Below are 21,861 nucleotides of genomic sequence, written 5' to 3' on the forward strand. Positions count from 1 at the left end.
TAAATGTTGTGGTGAAATATGAATGTGAACGAAGCAGCAATAATCTTTATTTTATTTGTAGTTCTTTGAAGAAAGGAGGGAAAGGAGAATTTTGCTGGCCATACCACAAGTCTCTAGCTGACAGCTGACATCTGAACATCAGCCAGCAGGATAAAGGACTAACAGGTTAAAAGCAGACAGAATAGGAGAAAGTATAAAGAGAGAAAGAAGAGCAAGGAGAACAAAAAAAAAGATGGACTATTTAGATTATTTACAGAAGTTGTAGGAAGTTTCATTTCCCTTGCACTGTTACAGCTATGTTTGCTTACATATGATGTGTGTAGGAACAGCAGGGCATGAAGCTCTGACTCAACTACTCCTGGAAGGAGCACGGGCTATGGTAAAAATCTTTTTTGAAGTTGTTGAAATAAAAATGCTGATCATTTCATATATGCAACGAACTGAGAGTAAATGTGGCAAGGTTATGAAAAATGGGGTCTGAGAAGCAGCGACGACAGCAATTGCACAAAGAAGAACCAGTGGAATGAAAAGAACAGCCGGGAAAGAATGAAACAAAAACACAAGCAAGTGAAAAAAGAAACAACAGAAGCAAGCACTTCGCAATGCCTTGAGTCACTCTGCTGCTGCACTGAAAACAAGCCCTACAGAAGATTATGATTTGAGTTTGTACTTGTATTTTAGTGAAACTCTTAAGTCAGTTAAGCCATTATTACTCCTCAAATACTAGCTTTATCAGTAAGTGCTATAAACATTTCATAGAATGTCACTTTTGTTTCATTGCTGCTCATCTTAAGCTGATATCGCACTTATAAGCAGATATGACTCTGTCAGTCAGCTTTCATATCGTGCTTTCAAACTCTATCCAAGGCGATTAAATGGTTGTAGGAGTATGCAAATATATGAATCTTTCAGATAAAGAATCGAATATTGCCCTATTAAATTCAAAGACCAAACTGAGTAGCCACCATTCATAAATATGAATATTTTTAAAACAGTTTTTTATTATTTGAATCTGCACAGCGTACGTGATCAAGCATAAAATCTGAACAAGAACGTGATATAGCTCATCATGGCGATCATAGCAAACATAAGACACAAGAAGTTTTGTAGTGGAGCACACTAAGTCGCTCAGGAAAACAGGCTCTTCCAGGTACCATTCCCATTCATCATTCACTATCCTTTGCAATCAGCAATGAGTCTCCAGCATGCAAATAAAGTGATCATTTGCTCCTAATGCTCCATATGTGCATTTATTAAAGAACATTTCATGACATGCAATGTAACAGAAGAAACCTGCTAACGTGAACATACTAGGAAGTGAAGATGGTTTTATAAATTGATGATGAAAATGGCTGTTCACTACTAGAAAATTATTTGAAAAATATTCTTTCATTCGATTCGAGTTGCTTTTCTTACTATTCGATATTTATTTTATTTGCTCTCAAAAATGATTATTCGCATGATACTCCTACAAAGTTAGTTGGTGATAACTGAAACGTGCAGTCTAACATAACTGAGTGTGCATACATAAATGAGAAATAGCTCGCTACTCTTCCTGTGGGAGCTGGAGTGAGCTAGAAGCCATGTGAAGAACAGTGCTCTTGAACAACATCAATAATGTCAAATAATATTATGGGCTACAGTCAGCACAGCCACAACGCTGCCTGTCCTCAATATTCTTTGGCATACTGTGACCTCCTGTAACACTATGTGTGGAAAGTAGGTGCACAACATTACAGTGGATACTTAGGAGCACTAAGCAGCTTCACTTGCTCGTACTTGGGTTCTGTTGTCTTGCTTACTGCTTCATGTTATTCACCTCTGCTCACAATATTGGATTGCAATTTAAAGTACTTACCCCTTTAGCTTCTGGCAGTTTCACCATTCCTCCATTTTGCTCACAAAGGTAATAAAACAGGCTCTGAAAACACAACAATAAAGAACGTCAAGGTTGTTCAAACTCAGAAATAATGTAATGGTACAGTGATCTTTATAGTGTTTATGTCAACTCAATTGCAGGGGCTCTGTTTCATTTTAATCTTCGTCAGAACAAAAATTTACCAGTCCACATAATAGTGTGTTTGTAGACACTGAGATGCAAAATCACTAAGAGCAGACCACAATATAATGAACATAGCATTGCAAGCATGGATAATGAGTGGGAGACAGGAAAAACATCATTAAGCGAATAAAGTAATAAAGCACTGGGCATTTGAAGATTAAACTTTGGAGTGGCTCTGAAGCACTCTTACTTTAGATGTTGAGTTACTAGCCTCAATGTCTCACATGTGCTATATGTTCTCCCTTTCCAATGTGGCAACATTTATCTTGATGCAGGAGATGAAAGGATGCACACTCTTTGTTGCTTCAGCAGCTGACTAGAGTGATTTGTAGATATCACCACCTTTCTAAATACCTAAATATAGCAAGGACTTTCATTAAGAAGGCCACAGAAGAGCTTGCAACTTTTGATGTGCTTAATCAACCTATGAAGAGAAATGAGCACTGTCAGTGGAAAGACATAGATGGAACAACTGAAGTTGTCCAGAAGTTGTAGCATACCATGAATACCCAGCAGCATACCCAGGTTATGCAGTTAGAACCATAGTCATATTTGCTACAAACAAGTTACTAGTTTAATAAAAAAACTTGCAAATCTTTTTTTACTGGCAAAAATAGTTCCTGAACCAGGCACTTGGAGAAGTGTGGTATATGATGGTTCTATAGTTATATGAAAAAAAAATTAATCTAAAGCTGCAAATTCAACCAATGGAACTATCATGGCTTTGTGCATGCGCTTGTAGTTCATGGTCATGTACACAACGTTTTCATTCCTGCCAGTGGTCTCAGCCACTGCGAATGTTAACACTCATGTCCTGCCTTTACACTACTTTGAAGAGAGCCTTTATATTATTTTATTGCTTATATTTTGAACCACTAGTCAGTTTGGACCCACTTTAGATATGCAAACACCCCCGTTTGAATGGTTGAGGAACAGTTGAGATACACCAGCACAAAATGAAAATTAAAATAAATGTGCACGGTACATACAATGTGCATGAATAGGCTGCAGCCAGCAGCCAAATGAGGTGAATGTTTTTTGCTGTTGCGCCATCTTAATAGACACGATAGATGACTAGGGAAAGCTGCATGTCCCCTTCAGCAAGAATCTACGCTCACTCACATGGCCTGCATGACTGAGGTGTGCCTTGTTGACTTCTGTGACAAAATCAATTCATACCTTCTAGATTTGAAACTGTTAGATTGAAAGCTACTCAGACATTCTTAAGCAATAGTAACATAGTTCCAAAGTATTGTATTACTGGAGCCTATCAATGAGGCATAATGGCAAAAAAAGGAGACAATGATGTTAGAGCATTCAGCTGTTTTTGAAGCCACATCAAGCGATCAGTAATTGATGCTGAAAGCTGTTATACTCTACAAAATGTCAGAATAGTAAGAGACACTGCACTAAATCTTAAAAACTAAATTCTGGGGTTTTACATGCCAAAACCAGCATATGGTTATGAGGCACATTGTAGTGGGGGACTCCAGAAATATTGACCACTGGGGGTTCTTTAACATGCACCTAAATTTAAGTACATGGGTGTTTTTGCATTTTGCCCCCATCGAAATGCAGCTGCCATAACCTGGAGTCAATCCTGCAGCCTCGTGCTCAGCAGCCTGCACTAAATCTTGTGCAAATGCATTTTCTCTAAAATGTCACTGCTTTCCTCAAAGTGGTCGTTATATTTTAATATACACTTCTTGTGCATCTAACATAACGTGTCTCGCACAAAGCTGCCTTAACCCATACCCATCTAATAATGTAGCTAAGGATGGGTTTGCAAAAAGCTAACACGTACAAATTAGAAATGAGAATTAGTGAAATATAGCACAATATGCAAAATAGACAGGCTGATAAAAGGTTCTCTTGCACAATAATTACACATAAATGATAAAAAATAAACAAAGCACATCTTCATCAACATTATGTTGCTTCATCAATGTGCACAGCAACTAATCACAATATCTTAAAGGAGTACAGACATCACAACTTTATACTTGCATTTCTTTTTTTTTTTTTAAATGGAGGTTCAAGCCCTTTAAACCCATGAAAATATACTGGCAAGCATGAGGGCACCCAATATAATATAGTATGATACTTGTTTCTTCAAACCTGTTTTGGTACACACATGAATGCATCTTGACATAATGATATTCTGGCTTGCTCCATTCCTGCGATCACTGCAGCTACCACATGCACAGCACGCTTGTTTATTTCCTTATGGGCAAGATTATCATACTTAGTCTTATTGCTACATGACATTAGCAAATTCTTATCTTTCATGATTTCTTGATAATGTTTATGATGCCAGGTACAGTATTTCAAGACCAACTTAAGTATAAAATTAATATATCTTACAAAAAGTTTGCAAGCTCCATATTTGCTAAGTGTATTTCTTTAACTTCTAACAGAGGTAACAAGCAGGAAGGGAAGGCTAAAACAATGCTGGCCTTTCTTTTTTTCCATTGCCTCATAGCACAAAGAAGTAGTGCAAAGTGCAGAATCTTAACTATTGTGCTTATTGGTAAGAGATGCAGTATGAACTGGCTGAAACTTTGTGACTGATAGAAAGCAATTATTGAATTAGTTAGTACTAGGGGCAATCAAAAAACAGCAAATCTCACCTCATGGAGACAGGTGTATTGCACATGGTATGGCGCAACCTTTTCCTCACCCTTGATCTCAACATTGATGTGTAGCCGAATAGCTCCTGACACTGCAGACTTGTCAGTACGTTTTTCTGAAAGATGAGTCACACAAGCTGATGTTACTAGCTAGACTCAGAACATATTCTCTGGAAATGTTTGTGCTCCTTGTTCACTGACTGAAAGAACAATTTACTAGGACATTCTGACACAAGTTGCAGCTAGAATGAAACTTTCCAAGTCTAAGCCTGTATAACAACAAACATTCAATAACATGTTGGAAGAAGCATTAATTACGAGCAATAGTGCAGTGCGCACGCACGCACGCGCACACACACAGACACACACACACACGCATTGATAGCGTTAAACAGTGCCACCTCACACTAACATTATATCGATGTTTTAAGCTTACCAAGGTTGTACCAGACATCCATTTCTCCGCTCAAGGTTCTGACTTCAATGATCGTTTGGCCAAGAAAATCGTCTGACTCCCTCGTCAACTTCTGCCGCAACTTTGACTTCAAATCGTTATCTTCATCCCTATAAAAGCGTTTGAACACTGTTTCACATGTAGTGGTAGTTTCCCGACACGATACATTTTAAGGTAACTAAAGAAAGCTTTTTCACCACAACAATAAAGTCTGTACTGAGCTACTGCTGCACATGTTTGCAAGGCATAGCTGAGAAGAACTAATAAGGACCAAATCATTTATATTGCAAAATAAATAATTAAAATTAAATTAAAATTAAATTCTGAGGTTTTGCATACTAAAAGCATGATGTGTTAATGAGGCATGCCTTAGTGGGGGATGCTGGAATAATTTTTACCATCTGGGGTTCTTTAACGTACACCCAATGCATAGTACATGAGTGTTTTTGCATTTTGCACCCCCATTGGCATGTGGCAGCCACGCCCGAGATCGAACCTGCGACTTCATGCTTCGCAGCACAACGTCATAGCTGCTGAGCTACTACTGCACATAAAATAAATCTTAGTTTCTTGCTTAGGTATCGTAACATGTGACCACAGTAGAAATAAGTTCTAGTTTTAATAATTTTCACAACAAAGTAAGGAAAACTTATAATATAAGCATGCATGCTTATGGTCTGCTAGCCCTGACTGGTGTAGAAGACCACGAGGTAACTTACCAAACCCGCACTTTAATGCGGTCCGAAGAGTTATGGCATTCGCTGCAGAGGAGAATTCACAAGAAAATTTTCAATGACACATATTAAACACGAACATTAGTAGTGTGCAGTTAATAACCAAATGTAAAACGTAGAACAACTGATTGATTAACTTATTGACTTGAGTTACTGTTCCAAAGCAACATGGTGGTGAAGTGACGTCATATTTGAGGTGCTCTGGATTGATTTTGACCATCTGGGTTCTTTAGTGTGCAACCAAAGTTTAGGAACACTAGTGCTTTTGTTTTCCATCCCCTATCAGGATAAAGCTCCTATGGCAAAAAAGTAGTTTTGCTGTGCGAGTGATGTAAAAAAAGAAGAAACAATGCCATTGTCAATAAGATCCAGCCACAATATAAGGCAAAGGATTGTCACAATTAAAAATACAATATGGAAGCCAAAAAAAAAAAAAAATATATATATATATATATCATCATCATCATCATCATCATCAGCCTAGTTACGCCCACTGCAGGGCAAAGGCCTCTCCCATACTTCTCCAACTACCCCGGTCATGTACTAATTGTGGCCATGTTGTCCCTGCAAACGTCTTAATGTCATCCGCCCACCTAACTTTCTGCCGCCCCCTGCTACGCATCCCTTCCCTTGGAATCCAGTCCGTAACCCTTAGTGACCATCGGTTATCTTCCCTCCTCATTACATGTCCAGCCCATGCCCATTTCTTTTTCTTGATTTCAACTAAGATGTCGTTTACCCGCGTTTGTTGCCTCACCCAATCTGCTCTTTTCTTATCCCTTAATGTCACACCCATCATTCTTCTTTCCATAGCTCGTTGCGTCGTCCTCAATTTCAGCAGAACCCTTTTCGTAAGTCTCCAGGTTTCTGCCCCATATGTGAGTACTGGTAACACACAGCTGTTATACACTTTCCTTTTGAGGGATAGTGGCATCCTGCTGTTCATGATTTGAGAATGCCTGCCAAACGCACCCCAGCCCATTCTTATTCTTCTGGTTATTTCAGTCTCATGATCCGGATCCGTGGTCACTACCTGCCCTAAGTAGATGTAGTCCCTTACCCCTTCCAGTGCTTCGCTACCTATCGTAAACTGCTGTTCTCTTCCGAGCCTGTTAAACATTACTTTAGTTTTCTGCAGATTAATTTTCAGACCCACCCTTCTGCTTTGCCTCTCCAGGTCAGTGAGCATGCATTGCAATTGGTCTCCTGAGTTACTAAGCAAGGCAATATCATCAGCGAATCGCAAGTTGCTAAGGTATTCTCCATCAACTTTTATCCCCAATTCTTCCCACTCCAGGCCTCTGAATACCTCCTGTAAACATGCTGTGAATAGCATTGGAGATATCGTATCTCCCTGTCTGACGCCTTTCTTTATAGGGATTTTGTTGCTTTCTTTGTGGAGGACTACGGTGGCTGTGGAGCCGCTATAGATATCGTCCAGTATCTTTACATATGGCTCATCTACACCCTGATTCCGTAATGCCTCCATGACTGCTGAGGTTTCGACTGAATCAAACGCTTTCTCGTAATCAATGAAAGCTATATATAACGGTTGGTTATATTCTGCACATTTCTCTATCACTTGATTGATAGTGTGAATATGGTCTATTGTTGAGTAGCCTTTACGGAATCCTGCCTGGTCCTTTGGTTGACAGAAGTCTAAGGTGTTCCTGATTCTATTTGCGATTACCTTAGTAAATACTTTGTAGGCAACGGACAGTAAGCTGATCGGTCTATAATTTTTCAAGTCTTTGGCGTCGCCTTTCTTATGGATTAGGATTATGTTAGCGTTCTTCCAAGATTCCGGTACGCTCGAAGTTATGAGGCATTGCGTATACAGGGTGGCCAGTTTCTCTAGAACAATCTGACCACCATCCTTCAACAAATCTGCTGTTACCTGATCCTCCCCAGCTGCCTTCCCCCTTTGCATAGCTCCTAAGGCTTTCTTTACTTCTTCTGGCGTTACCTGTGGGATTTCGAATTCCTCTAGGCTATTCTCTCTTCCACTTTCGTCGTGGGTGCCACTGGTACTATATAAATCTCTATAGAACTCCTCAGCCACTTGAACTATCTCATCCATATTAGTAACGATATTGCCGGCTTTGTCTCTTAACGCACACATCTGATTCTTGCCTATTCCTAGTTTCTTCTTCACTGTTTTTAGGCTTCCTCCGTTCCTGAGAGCCTGTTCAATTCTATCCATATTATAGTTCCTGATGTCCGCTGTCTTACGCTTGTTGATTAACTTAGAAAGTTCTGCCAGTTCTATTCTAGCTGTAGGGTTAGAGGCTTTCATACATTGGCGTTTCTTTATCAGATCTTTCGTCTCCTGTGATAGCTTACTGGTTTCCTGTCTAACGGAGTTACCACCGACTTCTATTGCGCACTCCTTAATGGTTCCCATGAGATAGTCGTTCATTGCTTCAACACTAAGGTCCTCTTCCTGAGTTAAAGCCGAATACCTGTTCTGTAGCTTGATCCGGAATTCCTCTAGTTTCCCTCTTACCGCTAACTCATTGATTGGCTTCTTGTGTACCAGTTTCTTCCGTTCCCTCCTCAAGTCTAGGCTAATTCGAGTTCTTACCATCCTATGGTCACTGCAGCGTACCTTGCCGAGTACGTCTACATCTTGTATGATGCCAGGGTTCGCGCAGAGTATGAAGTCGATTTCATTTCTAGTCTCACCATTCGGGCTCCTCCACGTCCACTTTCGACTAACCCGCTTGCGGAAAAAGGTGTTCATTATCCGCATATTATTCTGTTCTGCAAACTCTACTAATAATTCTCCTCTGCTATTCCTAGAGCCTATGCCATATTCCCCCACTGACTTGTCTCCAGCCTGCTTCTTGCCTACCCTGGCATTGAAGTCGCCCATCAGTATAGTGTATTTTGTTTTGACTTTACCCATCGCCGATTCCACGTATTCATAAAAGCTTTCGACTTCCTGGTCATCATGACTGCATGTAGGGGCATAGACTTGTACCACCTTCAATTTGTACCTCTTATTAAGTTTCACAACAAGACCTGCCACCCTCTCGTTAATGCTATAGAATTCCTGTATGTTCCCAGCTATTTCCTTATTAATCAGGAATCCGACTCCTAGTTCTCGTCTCTCCGCTAAGCCCCTGTAACACAGTACATGCCCGCTTTTTAGCACTGTATATGCTTCTTTTGTCCTCCTAACCTCACTGAGCCCTATTATATCCCATTTACTACCCTCTAATTCCTCCAATAACACTGCTAGACTCGCCTCACTAGATAGCGTTCTAACGTTAAACGTTGCCAGGTTCAGATTCCAATGGCGGCCTGTCCGGAGCCAGGTATTCTTAGCACCCTCTGCAGCGTTACAGATCTGACCGCCGCCGTGGTCAGTTGCTTCGCGGCTGCTGGGGACTGAGGGCCGGGGTTTGATTGTTGTATTCATATAGGAGGTTGTGGCCAAGTACTGCACCAGGGTGGCCAATCCTGCTCTGGTGAGAGAGTGCGTTACCGGTTCTGGTCACCGGGATCAGGCCGCACTCCAGGCCTGTTTGTGCAATTTTCTTAACACACGGTTTTTTTTTTGTATTTCCCGGTGGAGAATTGCGCGGCACCGGGATTTGAATCACGGTCCTCTTGCACTGGAGACGGATACTCTACCGTCCCCGCAGGAGTTAAATTAAAAATTGAATTATGGTGTTTTGCGTGACAAAACCACTTTCTGATTATACACGCCGTAGTGGAGGACTCCGAAAATTTCGACCACCTGGGGTTCTTTAACGTGCACCTAATTCTAAGTACACGGGTGTTTTCGCATTTCGCCCCCATCGAAATGCGGCCGCCGTGGCCGGGGTCCGATCCCGCGACCTCGTGCTCAGCAGTCTAACACCATGACCACTGAGCAACCACGGCGGGTCCCGCAGGAGTTGTACGCCTCATTTAACCTACAGTGGTGCCCTATTTGATCAGTCAAGGTGGACCAATCTGAGCTCGGTTATACCGCATGGATGGCACTCGGCTAGAGAACCTGGTATTTATGACCTGCACATGTGTGGCCACACATCGTTCAGGATATATAATTTTTTTTTTAGAAGGTTTCCGTACAGTGATAAAAGGAAGGAAAATACATTAAAAGAAAAAGAAAAAAAAGGAAGAAAAAAGGAACATAACATGTGATTTGAACTCGTGATCCTTCAATGTTGCCCGGAAAGGTAGCTCAGCCGGTTGGTCCGTCAAGCCAACGGTTACTTTCAAGCGCCAAAGCTCCTGCTCCGAGCCTCATACTTATGTGGAAAGGGACTGATGTTGTCCGCGGCAGTCGATTTTACTATTTACAATATCCAGAATTGATCAAACGTGAAGTTGTCACCGGCATTCTGAGTGGTTGGAAGGCATAATGTCTTTGAAAAATGGCCGCCAGAGGAGCAGCGTGAACTCGAGCGGCTTTATACACTAGGAAAACTGCCTTAAAATATTTAGACTTGAGGGGAAGCTTCGTTAACAAACTATAACACGGCAATCAGCACTCGTATACGACGAGAGAAATTATTGAGACGTGGGAAATTCCCTTGAAATAAATCTGGTTTGCGAGACAAATGCTTGTATGTATTGAATCTCTTAAAAGATGAGGGGGGAAATATGCGCTCACCGAGAGGGCATCTTCAGCACGAGACCACCGCGAGGCACCTTACTGAGATGTAGAGAGCTTCGCGGCCGGAACGAAATCTCCCCTCTCCGTCGGCCCAGGGTGGAAAACGCGCTTTCCGATCGCTCAAGGTTGCGCGGATATTGTGTAGCTCTAGCGTCTAGGAAAAAGCTTAAACAGGTGCGGGGGCGCCACGATTAGCGTGGGAAGCTAGCCGCCGGAATAGCTATCTCAAGTACTGCGGCTGGCGAGGGCGAAATACCTTCGTGTAATTATAATAACCCTAATAGGACTTCTTTCAAAGAAAAAACAAAGAGAAGAAAAAGAAAAGGGAAACGGCTCAGAGGGCTATACTACGAGAGCTATGACTGATACTTTTCTATATATATGTATTCATCTCATCTATGGGATCGCATGCGCGCGCTGTTGGTTTTAAAGCGCAACCGTGGTAGGGAAACGGAAGGCGATATAAGCATGCGTGTCCATGATACGCACACGACAAACTGCCTTACAATATTTAGAATTGATATATAGATACACACACAAAAGCCAATATAGGCTGCTCGACACTATCTCGCGCGTTTTTATAGCGAAGTACATCAGAACCGACTCGTCGTTCCACAACAACCATTTCCTGAGTGATCGCCAGATATATGCCGAATAACTTCCTGTCATTCAATAAGAATGTCTCTCTTTCATGCAGCCTACCAATTCGCGCTGTTTCGGTTTAGACAAAACAATTTATCCTTCGAGGCGCACTTGCCAAGTTTTCCTCCAGTTAAAACTGCCTGCGATGCCTATAGTGCAGCTCTTATCTCGCTCAACATACACAGTTCTATATATGTGCATCCGGTGCAATGCTTTCCGCTGTATCAGCAATTTCAATGTCATGGCCGATCATGTAAGCAAAAGTAGCTGTTTACTATTTACAATATCCCGAATTGATCAAACGTGAAGTTGTCACCGGCATTCTGAGTGGTTGGAAGGCATAATGCCTTTGAAAAATGGCCGCCAGAGGAGCAGCGTGAACTCGAGCGGCTTTATACACTAGGAAAACTGCCTTAAAATATTTAGACTTGAGGGGAAGCTTCGTCAACAAACTATAACACGGCAATCAGCACTCGTATACGACGAGAGAAATTATTGAGACGTGGGAAATTCCCTTGAAATAAATCTGGTTTGCGAGACAAATGCTTGTATGTATTGAATCTCTTAAAAGATGAGGGGGGAAATATGCGCTCACCGAGAGGGCATCTTCAGCACGAGACCACCGCGAGGCACCTTACTGAGATGTAGAGAGCTTCGCGGCCGGAACGAAATCTCCCCTCTCCGTCGGCCCAGGGTGGAAAACGCGCTTTCCGATCGCTCAAGGTTGCGCGGATATTGTGTAGCTCTAGCGTCTAGGAAAAAGCTTAAACAGGTGCGGGGGCGCCACGCATAGCGTGGGAAGCTAGCCGCCGGAATAGCTATCTCAAGTACTGCTGCTGGCGAGGGCGAAATACCTTCGTGTAATTATAATAACCCTAATAGGACTTCTTTCAAAGAAAAAACAAAGAGAAGAAAAAGAAAAGGGAAACGGCTCAGAGGGCTATACTACGAGAGCTATGACTGATACTTTTCTATATATATGTATTCATCTCATCTATGGGATCGCATGCGCGCGCTGTTGGTTTTAAAGCGCAACCGTGGTAGGGAAACGGAAGGCGATATAAGCATGCGTGTCCATGATACGCACACGACAAACTGCCTTACAATATTTAGAATTGATATATAGATACACACACAAAAGCCAATATAGGCTGCTCGACACTATCTCGCGCGTTTTTATAGCGAAGTACATCAGAACAGACTCGTCGTTCCACAACAACCATTTCCTGAGTGATCGCCAGATATATGCCGAATAACTTCCTGTCATTCAATAAGAATGTCTCTCTTTCATGCAGCCTACCAATTCCCGCTGTTTCGGTTTAGACAAAACAATTTATCCTTCGAGGCGCACTTGCCAAGTTTTCCTCCAGTTAAAACTGCCTGCGATGCCTATAGTGCAGCTCTTATCTCGCTCAACATACACAGTTCTATATATGTGCATCCGGTGCAATGCGTTCCGCTGTATCAGCAATTTCAATGTCATGGCCGATCATGTAAGCAAAAGTAGCTGTTTACTATTTACAATATCCAGAATTGATCAAACGTGAAGTTGTCACCGGCATTCTGAGTGGTTGGAAGGCATAATGTCTTTGAAAAATGGCCGCCAGAGGAGCAGCGTGAACTCGAGCGGCTTTATACACTAGGAAAACTGCCTTAAAATATTTAGACTTGAGGGGAAGCTTCGTTAACAAACTATAACACGGCAATCAGCACTCGTATACGACGAGAGAAATTATTGAGACGTGGGAAATTCCCTTGAAATAAATCTGGTTTGCGAGACAAATGCTTGTATGTATTGAATCTCTTAAAAGATGAGGGGGGAAATATGCGCTCACCGAGAGGGCATCTTCAGCACGAGACCACCGCGAGGCACCTTACTGAGATGTAGAGAGCTTCGCGGCCGGAACGAAATCTCCCCTCTCCGTCGGCCCAGGGTGGAAAACGCGCTTTCCGATCGCTCAAGGTTGCGCGGATATTGTGTAGCTCTAGCGTCTAGGAAAAAGCTTAAACAGGTGCGGGGGCGCCACGCATAGCGTGGGAAGCTAGCCGCCGGAATAGCTATCTCAAGTACTGCTGCTGGCGAGGGCGAAATACCTTCGTGTAATTATAATAACCCTAATAGGACTTCTTTCAAAGAAAAAACAAAGAGAAGAAAAAGAAAAAGGGAAACGGCTCAGAGGGCTATACTGCGAGAGCTATGACTGATACTTTTCTATATATATGTATTCATCTCATCTATGGGATCGCATGCGCGCGCTGTTGGTTTTAAAGCGCAACCGTGGTAGGGAAACGGAAGGCGATATAAGCATGCGTGTCCATGATACGCACACGACAAACTGCCTTACAATATTTAGAATTGATATATAGATACACACACAAAAGCCAATATAGGCTGCTCGACACTATCTCGCGCGTTTTTATAGCGAAGTACATCAGAACCGACTCGTCGTTCCACAACAACCATTTCCTGAGTGATCGCCAGATATATGCCGAATAACTTCCTGTCATTCAATAAGAATGTCTCTCTTTCATGCAGCCTACCAATTCGCGCTGTTTCGGTTTAGACAAAACAATTTATCCTTCGAGGCGCACTTGCCAAGTTTTCCTCCAGTTAAAACTGCCTGCGATGCCTATAGTGCAGCTCTTATCTCGCTCAACATACACAGTTCTATATATGTGCATCCGGTGCAATGCTTTCCGCTGTATCAGCAATTTCAATGTCATGGCCGATCATGTAAGCAAAAGTAGCTGTTTACTATTTACAATATCCCGAATTGATCAAACGTGAAGTTGTCACCGGCATTCTGAGTGGTTGGAAGGCATAATGCCTTTGAAAAATGGCCGCCAGAGGAGCAGCGTGAACTCGAGCGGCTTTATACACTAGGAAAACTGCCTTAAAATATTTAGACTTGAGGGGAAGCTTCGTCAACAAACTATAACACGGCAATCAGCACTCGTATACGACGAGAGAAATTATTGAGACGTGGGAAATTCCCTTGAAATAAATCTGGTTTGCGAGACAAATGCTTGTATGTATTGAATCTCTTAAAAGATGAGGGGGGAAATATGCGCTCACCGAGAGGGCATCTTCAGCACGAGACCACCGCGAGGCACCTTACTGAGATGTAGAGAGCTTCGCGGCCGGAACGAAATCTCCCCTCTCCGTCGGCCCAGGGTGGAAAACGCGCTTTCCGATCGCTCAAGGTTGCGCGGATATTGTGTAGCTCTAGCGTCTAGGAAAAAGCTTAAACAGGTGCGGGGGCGCCACGCATAGCGTGGGAAGCTAGCCGCCGGAATAGCTATCTCAAGTACTGCTGCTGGCGAGGGCGAAATACCTTCGTGTAATTATAATAACCCTAATAGGACTTCTTTCAAAGAAAAAACAAAGAGAAGAAAAAGAAAAGGGAAACGGCTCAGAGGGCTATACTACGAGAGCTATGACTGATACTTTTCTATATATATGTATTCATCTCATCTATGGGATCGCATGCGCGCGCTGTTGGTTTTAAAGCGCAACCGTGGTAGGGAAACGGAAGGCGATATAAGCATGCGTGTCCATGATACGCACACGACAAACTGCCTTACAATATTTAGAATTGATATATAGATACACACACAAAAGCCAATATAGGCTGCTCGACACTATCTCGCGCGTTTTTATAGCGAAGTACATCAGAACAGACTCGTCGTTCCACAACAACCATTTCCTGAGTGATCGCCAGATATATGCCGAATAACTTCCTGTCATTCAATAAGAATGTCTCTCTTTCATGCAGCCTACCAATTCCCGCTGTTTCGGTTTAGACAAAACAATTTATCCTTCGAGGCGCACTTGCCAAGTTTTCCTCCAGTTAAAACTGCCTGCGATGCCTATAGTGCAGCTCTTATCTCGCTCAACATACACAGTTCTATATATGTGCATCCGGTGCAATGCGTTCCGCTGTATCAGCAATTTCAATGTCATGGCCGATCATGTAAGCAAAAGTAGCTGTTTACTATTTACAATATCCAGAATTGATCAAACGTGAAGTTGTCACCGGCATTCTGAGTGGTTGGAAGGCATAATGTCTTTGAAAAATGGCCGCCAGAGGAGCAGCGTGAACTCGAGCGGCTTTATACACTAGGAAAACTGCCTTAAAATATTTAGACTTGAGGGGAAGCTTCGTTAACAAACTATAACACGGCAATCAGCACTCGTATACGACGAGAGAAATTATTGAGACGTGGGAAATTCCCTTGAAATAAATCTGGTTTGCGAGACAAATGCTTGTATGTATTGAATCTCTTAAAAGATGAGGGGGGAAATATGCGCTCACCGAGAGGGCATCTTCAGCACGAGACCACCGCGAGGCACCTTACTGAGATGTAGAGAGCTTCGCGGCCGGAACGAAATCTCCCCTCTCCGTCGGCCCAGGGTGGAAAACGCGCTTTCCGATCGCTCAAGGTTGCGCGGATATTGTGTAGCTCTAGCGTCTAGGAAAAAGCTTAAACAGGTGCGGGGGCGCCACGCATAGCGTGGGAAGCTAGCCGCCGGAATAGCTATCTCAAGTACTGCTGCTGGCGAGGGCGAAATACCTTCGTGTAATTATAATAACCCTAATAGGACTTCTTTCAAAGAAAAAACAAAGAGAAGAAAAAGAAAAAGGGAAACGGCTCAGAGGGCTATACTGCGAGAGCTATGACTGATACTTTTCTATATATATGTATTCATCTCATCTATGGGATCGCATGCGCGCGCTGTTGGTTTTAAAGCGCAACCGTGGTAGGGAAACGGAAGGCGATATAAGCATGCGTGTCCATGATACGCACACGACAAACTGCCTTACAATATTTAGAATTGATATATAGATACACACACAAAAGCCAATATAGGCTGCTCGACACTATCTCGCGCGTTTTTATAGCGAAGTACATCAGAACCGACTCGTCGTTCCACAACAACCATTTCCTGAGTGATCGCCAGATATATGCCGAATAACTTCCTGTCATTCAATAAGAATGTCTCTCTTTCATGCAGCCTACCAATTCGCGCTGTTTCGGTTTAGACAAAACAATTTATCCTTCGAGGCGCACTTGCCAAGTTTTCCTCCAGTTAAAACTGCCTGCGATGCCTATAGTGCAGCTCTTATCTCGCTATATATATATATATATATATATATATATATATATATATATATATATATATATATATATATAGTGATCTGGCACTTCAATTGCAGCAAAAATTACTACACAAAGGAGAAAACAAAAAAAAAAGGCAGAAGTTCATAAATTTATATTTTGTGTCCATTATTCATAGTCGGTGTGCAATGGTTCCTGAACTAAGTGGCATCAGTGGAATGGATTATGTTAAAGCTCATTCGTTGTCAGGTGTCCTTTTGCTATGATAAAACAAAAGACAACGAGACCAACTCACAAGCAAAACTTCTCATTCCAGACTGGATTCAGGTCTCTTGGCATGGTCCGTGTCCTTTTCTTGGTCTTGCCAACTTGTACTGTCACATAGGGATCGCTTGTGCCACTTTTGTCTTTCGCTATGAGACCTTGCGCGCATATGACTGCACATAAACCCAGACCAGGTGGCGATTATTATGATTATTTTCGTAGTTTTTCCCATGTGCATAACTGTGTAGAAGTAAGGATACGTACATATCACAGAGGTTACCGCATTTATTGAACAAGCATACTTAAGATAAGCTAGTGTGCTAAGCATGTGACAAGCCATGTGCATCTCCGTCTACTTGGTGTAGTATAGCTAAAAATAAATTGACAAGACTAAACAATTATGTCAGCAGATAATGAACAATGAAGTAAAATGGTTGCGCAAGATGCAATGAAAGTTAAATTTAAAAGTTAAAGAGGAACGCGTGACTTAGCAGTTGATTGGTTAGCTGTAGTGATAAAAACTTTTGTATTTCTTAGCTGCTGCCATTGTAAATGTTCAATCATGAAAACAAACAAACAGATATGTGACACCTTTGTTTTCTGTTAAAATTGGACATATTAATTATTTAAATAAGCTATAAAGCAACTTAGATTACCTGAGGTTGCGAACTTTTAATGAGATGATAAAAAGCATGAGTTTAGATCTTTTTAGCAAAACAACAACAATGTGCTGCAACACCAGTGACACTACTATAATACAGCAGACTTCCATTATTCCAAAAATGGCTAAAATAATTTCTCTTCTAATTTGGTTGTGTTCAAAAGTCTAATCATTTGGTGTTGATTATTGGCAGTTGATGTACAAATAAGAATGGGAAAGCAGTGAATATGCTGACAATAGCAGCTGACTGTTAAAAGCATTCTTTCGAAGAAAATCTGACAGTGGTAGTCTGAGCCTGTTACATCTGAGCCTGTTATAGGCTACAATGGCTTGAAAGAATTCAATGCTAATGCCAATGTAAAAGCGGCGTGAGTCACTGACAGTTGTGTACAATGTAAATGTCACATGTCCAACAACATCATCTAAGGCAATGAAAGCCAATTTTGAAGGGTATGCCAGATTTGAAATAATGGAAGTCAACTGTGCGGAATACCTGTACGTGGTTGATTTCCTAATAAAGCTACATAACAGCATAGCTTCTTAAAGCTTATAAGTTTATTATAAGTGCATAAAACACTGAGTCAAATTGTGTTTCATTATACCAGTTAAACACGACAGTCCTCTAAGGCTACCTTTCTCATAAGCTACATTAAGTGACTATCCGATTGAGAGAAAAGTGACACAAACAAACCTAGGCCATCATATGAGGTCTTCAAATCTCATTAATCTAAATGCAACACAACTATTAACTAAACACTAGTCTTGATGTCACATGTGCTTGAACAGTTAAGCAGCTTGCACTAGCTTTTATGTCCCAATAGCATTGCTTGTCTCAATGGGGTTAAACACTTTGCTTGCTGAAATGCTCAGAACACATTGTCTAGCATACAAATGCTGTATAAAGCTGCAGTATAATGAAAACTGAAGTTTTCTCTGCAGTGCTTGCTTTCAGTACCATAAAACCTCAGTACACACAAAAAAAGAAAGAAAAAAACAGTTACTTATTTAGCTCTGCATATGTCTAATGACTTTCCCTTTTCTGATATCTTTAATGAACTTCCATTTTCTAAGATAACTTGGTTCCAGCAAACATATGCTGTACATTCTTACAAGGGTAAAACATCAACATTTCCAGAATCAAACGAAAAATTGCAAATGTTCCCACCTGAAGAATGGTGCATATAGCACTGTACTAATACAGTCAAATCTCGTTAATTTGAACACGCTTAATTTGATCTTCCGGTTTATTCAAACGGACACCGTGGTACTGTCAAAGTTGTGTGTATTCCAATGGGCAAAAATTTCAGTAATTCGTATGCGCAAACCTTTGCGATGGTTAATTCGAACCTACTGTGCTCTGACAATGCTCTCAGCAGTGCACCAAACCACGCGGTGGTGCCTCCAGTGACCTCGCCATAGAAGAAAGGCTTAGGAGAAACCTCGCGACACTGAGCACAGGGGAAAAGAAAGAGAAAAAAAAAATGTGGTGGAATTTTCATCTTCTCTCAAATTGCAAAGTTGCCGTTTCTTCGTCGTGCCGTAATGCCCCAGCCACATAGTGGCAGAATGCGCGCCGCGCGAGGGATCGGCCCTGGGCTGATTTTTCGTGGCTCGCTGCGGCTGCAAGCGAGCTGCAAGCGGAGGAGACCAATAAGAGTGGCCCCTAGAGTAACATACGTGCGGGAAACTGGTGTCATGAGGAACCGCTTGATCGCTCTATTCGTACTCGCGTCTGGTTCAGCCGGACCGCTGGTTTTGCACTATCGTCTGCTCATGTCAGCTCTCGCTCGCACTTGTTTGGGTTGGCTTGGTTGGCCTCGTTCCCAATTGAAAAAAAAATTTTTTTTTTTTACAGTGACGTGTCTCAACCGAGACGTCCCTATGGAAATTAAAGCTGTCGGAGACAGGGTGTCATATCCGATTCTGTACGACAAGACAGACCCTGAATATAAGGATGCGAAGGCAACACCCAGTACCTCATTCTCCTTGTCTTTTGTATGTGGCGACACCGCAACAGAAGGGGGCCCACCAACATGATTATGATCAGCGGCAATGACTCCATCATCTTGACAAGATATGACTCGCGTGAAGAACACAGGACGAAGAAAGTAAACAAAGCGCCGATCTGTCAGCAGATGAAGGAAAAAACGCAAGCATGCAGAGGGAAGCAGCAGCGGAGACCCAGTCCTTGCCTCGGCAACTCTGCTGTTTTGGTGGCTGTTTCGGTGGCAGAGGTAATTAGGGGCATCCAGCAAGCTGGTGGGAAATCAAATCCGCTTCCCTCCTACCCTTCCTCGCAACTATGCTCCCCTCGCACTCAACTCGCTCACAACTCCTTCATCTTCGATGGCATCCACACACGCCCGCCTCTGCGCCTGGCGCCAGCTTAGCCCTCTCCTGGAGGTTTCATTTACTACCGTTATCAGGAAGCGAGCGCTGGCCGGCGTGGGCAGTTTCATGGTCCTCGCTCACTGTGTGCTTGCATGCCGCAATATTTCACGACTCGCACTATTCGTGCATCGTGCTAAGGTGCACGAATACTTTAAAAAAAAAAGTCCTTCTTTTAATTCAAACTTTTTTTAATTCCAACAAATTTTCGGGCCCCTTCGAGTTCGAATTATTGAGATTCGACTGTACATAATTTTATTTTTTTGTGTGTTGTGCTGAAGAGATGCTATAAAGCTCCACTAAATCAGTTTAGATCGGGAGAAAATATTTTTTGAAAACTCCATTTTCATTCATTTTGCACAAGAGGGTTGATTACTGGTGGAGAAAATGGAGGCCAAGCTTTCTTGAAATTTGTGGTCAGACCCTAGTGCCAGCATGTCAGCATGGCGTCACATATTTCAAAGTATTTTTTCATATTTGGGCTATTTTGGCACAGAAAAGTTTGTGAAAAATGCTAGGTTGAGACTCCGATTCCCTCAGAATTCAAGGTAGTCTGTTACTGATAAACAGTTAGTACCTACACTCAAGTAGATGCAGCAAGAACCACAATGTCACAGTGAGCTGGTGTGGGAACCTTTGGTAAGCGACACCACCCAACTTTTGTTTTTTTTCACCTTTACCAAGCCTTTACACATAAGAAAGTGTTCATTTCATTTTCGCAGAAGTATGCAATGATACTTTCTGCCGGGCAAGATTGTTCACCACTAACAGTCACATTTGGAGAACCAAAACAGGATGGATGCTTTCCTGTCTTTATGCGGCACTTTATGTGCCACCTTATTGCTCTGTATGTTTATGTTTAAGGTTTTAGCGCATGTAATTTTATGCGGGCTTTGAATGGTGCTTCCAATTCTTCTATAAAATAAATTGTTTAAGAAAAGAAATATGTGTGAGGTTTTACGATATCCATGTGGTGAAGCAATTGTTTTGTGGGTTTACACTCAATTGAAGCTATATATAGAAAACAGCATTTGAACACCAGACTAATGACTGTCAAGCCACTGCTTGGCCGGTATTTTGTAGCGATGCCTTTTCCGATTCTATGCCTTTTCAAGCTTTTCGCGCTTGGCCACTGGTCAGAGCGACAGTCTGCCCACATTATCAACGCGATCAGGTGGCCGTGTGTGGTGGATGATAAGATTAGCATAGAATAAGGCATAAGGCATCGCTACAAAATAGCGGCCCTGATTTGCGCAGGTGCCTTGGCTTCAAGAAGGTTAACTCACACAACAAGCAAGCGCTTATTATATCAATGACAGTCAAGGTTGCAATCACTATCATTTTAAGTATAGTTAGAGAAAGGCAAGAAAAATACCTGGAGATAAACTGAATCTCTGCAAGTAAGTGTGTTGTTAATGACACATGGTTTTGCACACACATGACACAGCAGGTTAGCGAATGTAAAGCTGACTGAGTTAAGTTTCTCCCATGAGTAACTGCAGCTTGTTACTGTAGGGAGTTAAGCATGCATGAAATATGAAATGCTAGTCAGTAAGTCTATAAAAGGACAACACGTAAACAAAGTTAAATGAAGAGTGACCCAAAAATTCCTGGAAATATGCAGTCCTGCCATGAGAGTGGGATGCTGCTCAACTGCTAGAAAGTGGCCATAGTGCGAGTAATGAACTAAGCTGAAAGCATTTTTTGGCAAGATTATTGGCACTTGTTCACATTTTGTGCTTCTCTAACAGTATGCTGATCATGTTTTGCACTGGTCATTATGAGATGGATGCATGTGTTTGTGTGCATGTGTTTATATGTGTTCATGTCTGTATGTTTCCATGCATATGTTTGAAAGTGCGTGTCAAAACTTCCCATGCATTGTTTTTTCTTTCAAATCGGTCATCCATAATACAGCCACAACATATAATTAAAAAGCAAATGAATGAGCACCATTACTCTAGACAATACCAAACTTCCAGATTAGCTCATGACTTTTATTACATGCACCACCTAGCAGCAGTGCAGTGTAGTGCTCTCTTTTAAGACCAAACAGCATGTCCAGGAAGATTTGGATCACTCTTTGTAATGCCTTACTTAACATGTACTGCGCAAAGATAAGTTGCTTGAAGCTGTAGGGCTGCTGTGAGGAACACGAGCAAGCATATGATGCGAGAGGAGGTTGAGTGGCATGCAGAGTGCACAGGAAATGTTGGCAGGCTTTATTTTGTACACACACAAGGCCAGTTGCAACATGCACAGCAAGCAGTTGCAC

At 42.1% G+C, this 21,861-nt stretch overlaps 1 protein-coding gene across 5 annotated transcripts in view; it reads right to left on the reverse strand.

The window, feature by feature from the left end:
* The window catches only part of unc-13, a 415,821-nt gene that overhangs the window by 71,062 nt on the left and 322,898 nt on the right, over window positions 1-21,861 (reverse strand). For all 5 annotated transcript variants that reach the window (XM_075679885.1, XM_075679887.1, XM_075679886.1 and 2 more), the window contains exons 17-21: window positions 16,569-16,710; window positions 5,866-5,907; window positions 5,129-5,256; window positions 4,693-4,808; window positions 1,859-1,921 (exon numbers count right to left, since the gene is read on the reverse strand). In XM_075679885.1, the coding sequence (XP_075536000.1) occupies window positions 1,859-1,921; window positions 4,693-4,808; window positions 5,129-5,256; window positions 5,866-5,907; window positions 16,569-16,710 (491 nt within the window). The remainder of the gene's footprint in view (window positions 1-1,858; window positions 1,922-4,692; window positions 4,809-5,128; window positions 5,257-5,865; window positions 5,908-16,568; window positions 16,711-21,861) is intronic.

This window comes from Dermacentor variabilis, chromosome 2 (assembly GCF_050947875.1).
Source record: "Dermacentor variabilis isolate Ectoservices chromosome 2, ASM5094787v1, whole genome shotgun sequence".
NCBI lineage: Eukaryota > Metazoa > Arthropoda > Arachnida > Ixodida > Ixodidae > Dermacentor > Dermacentor variabilis.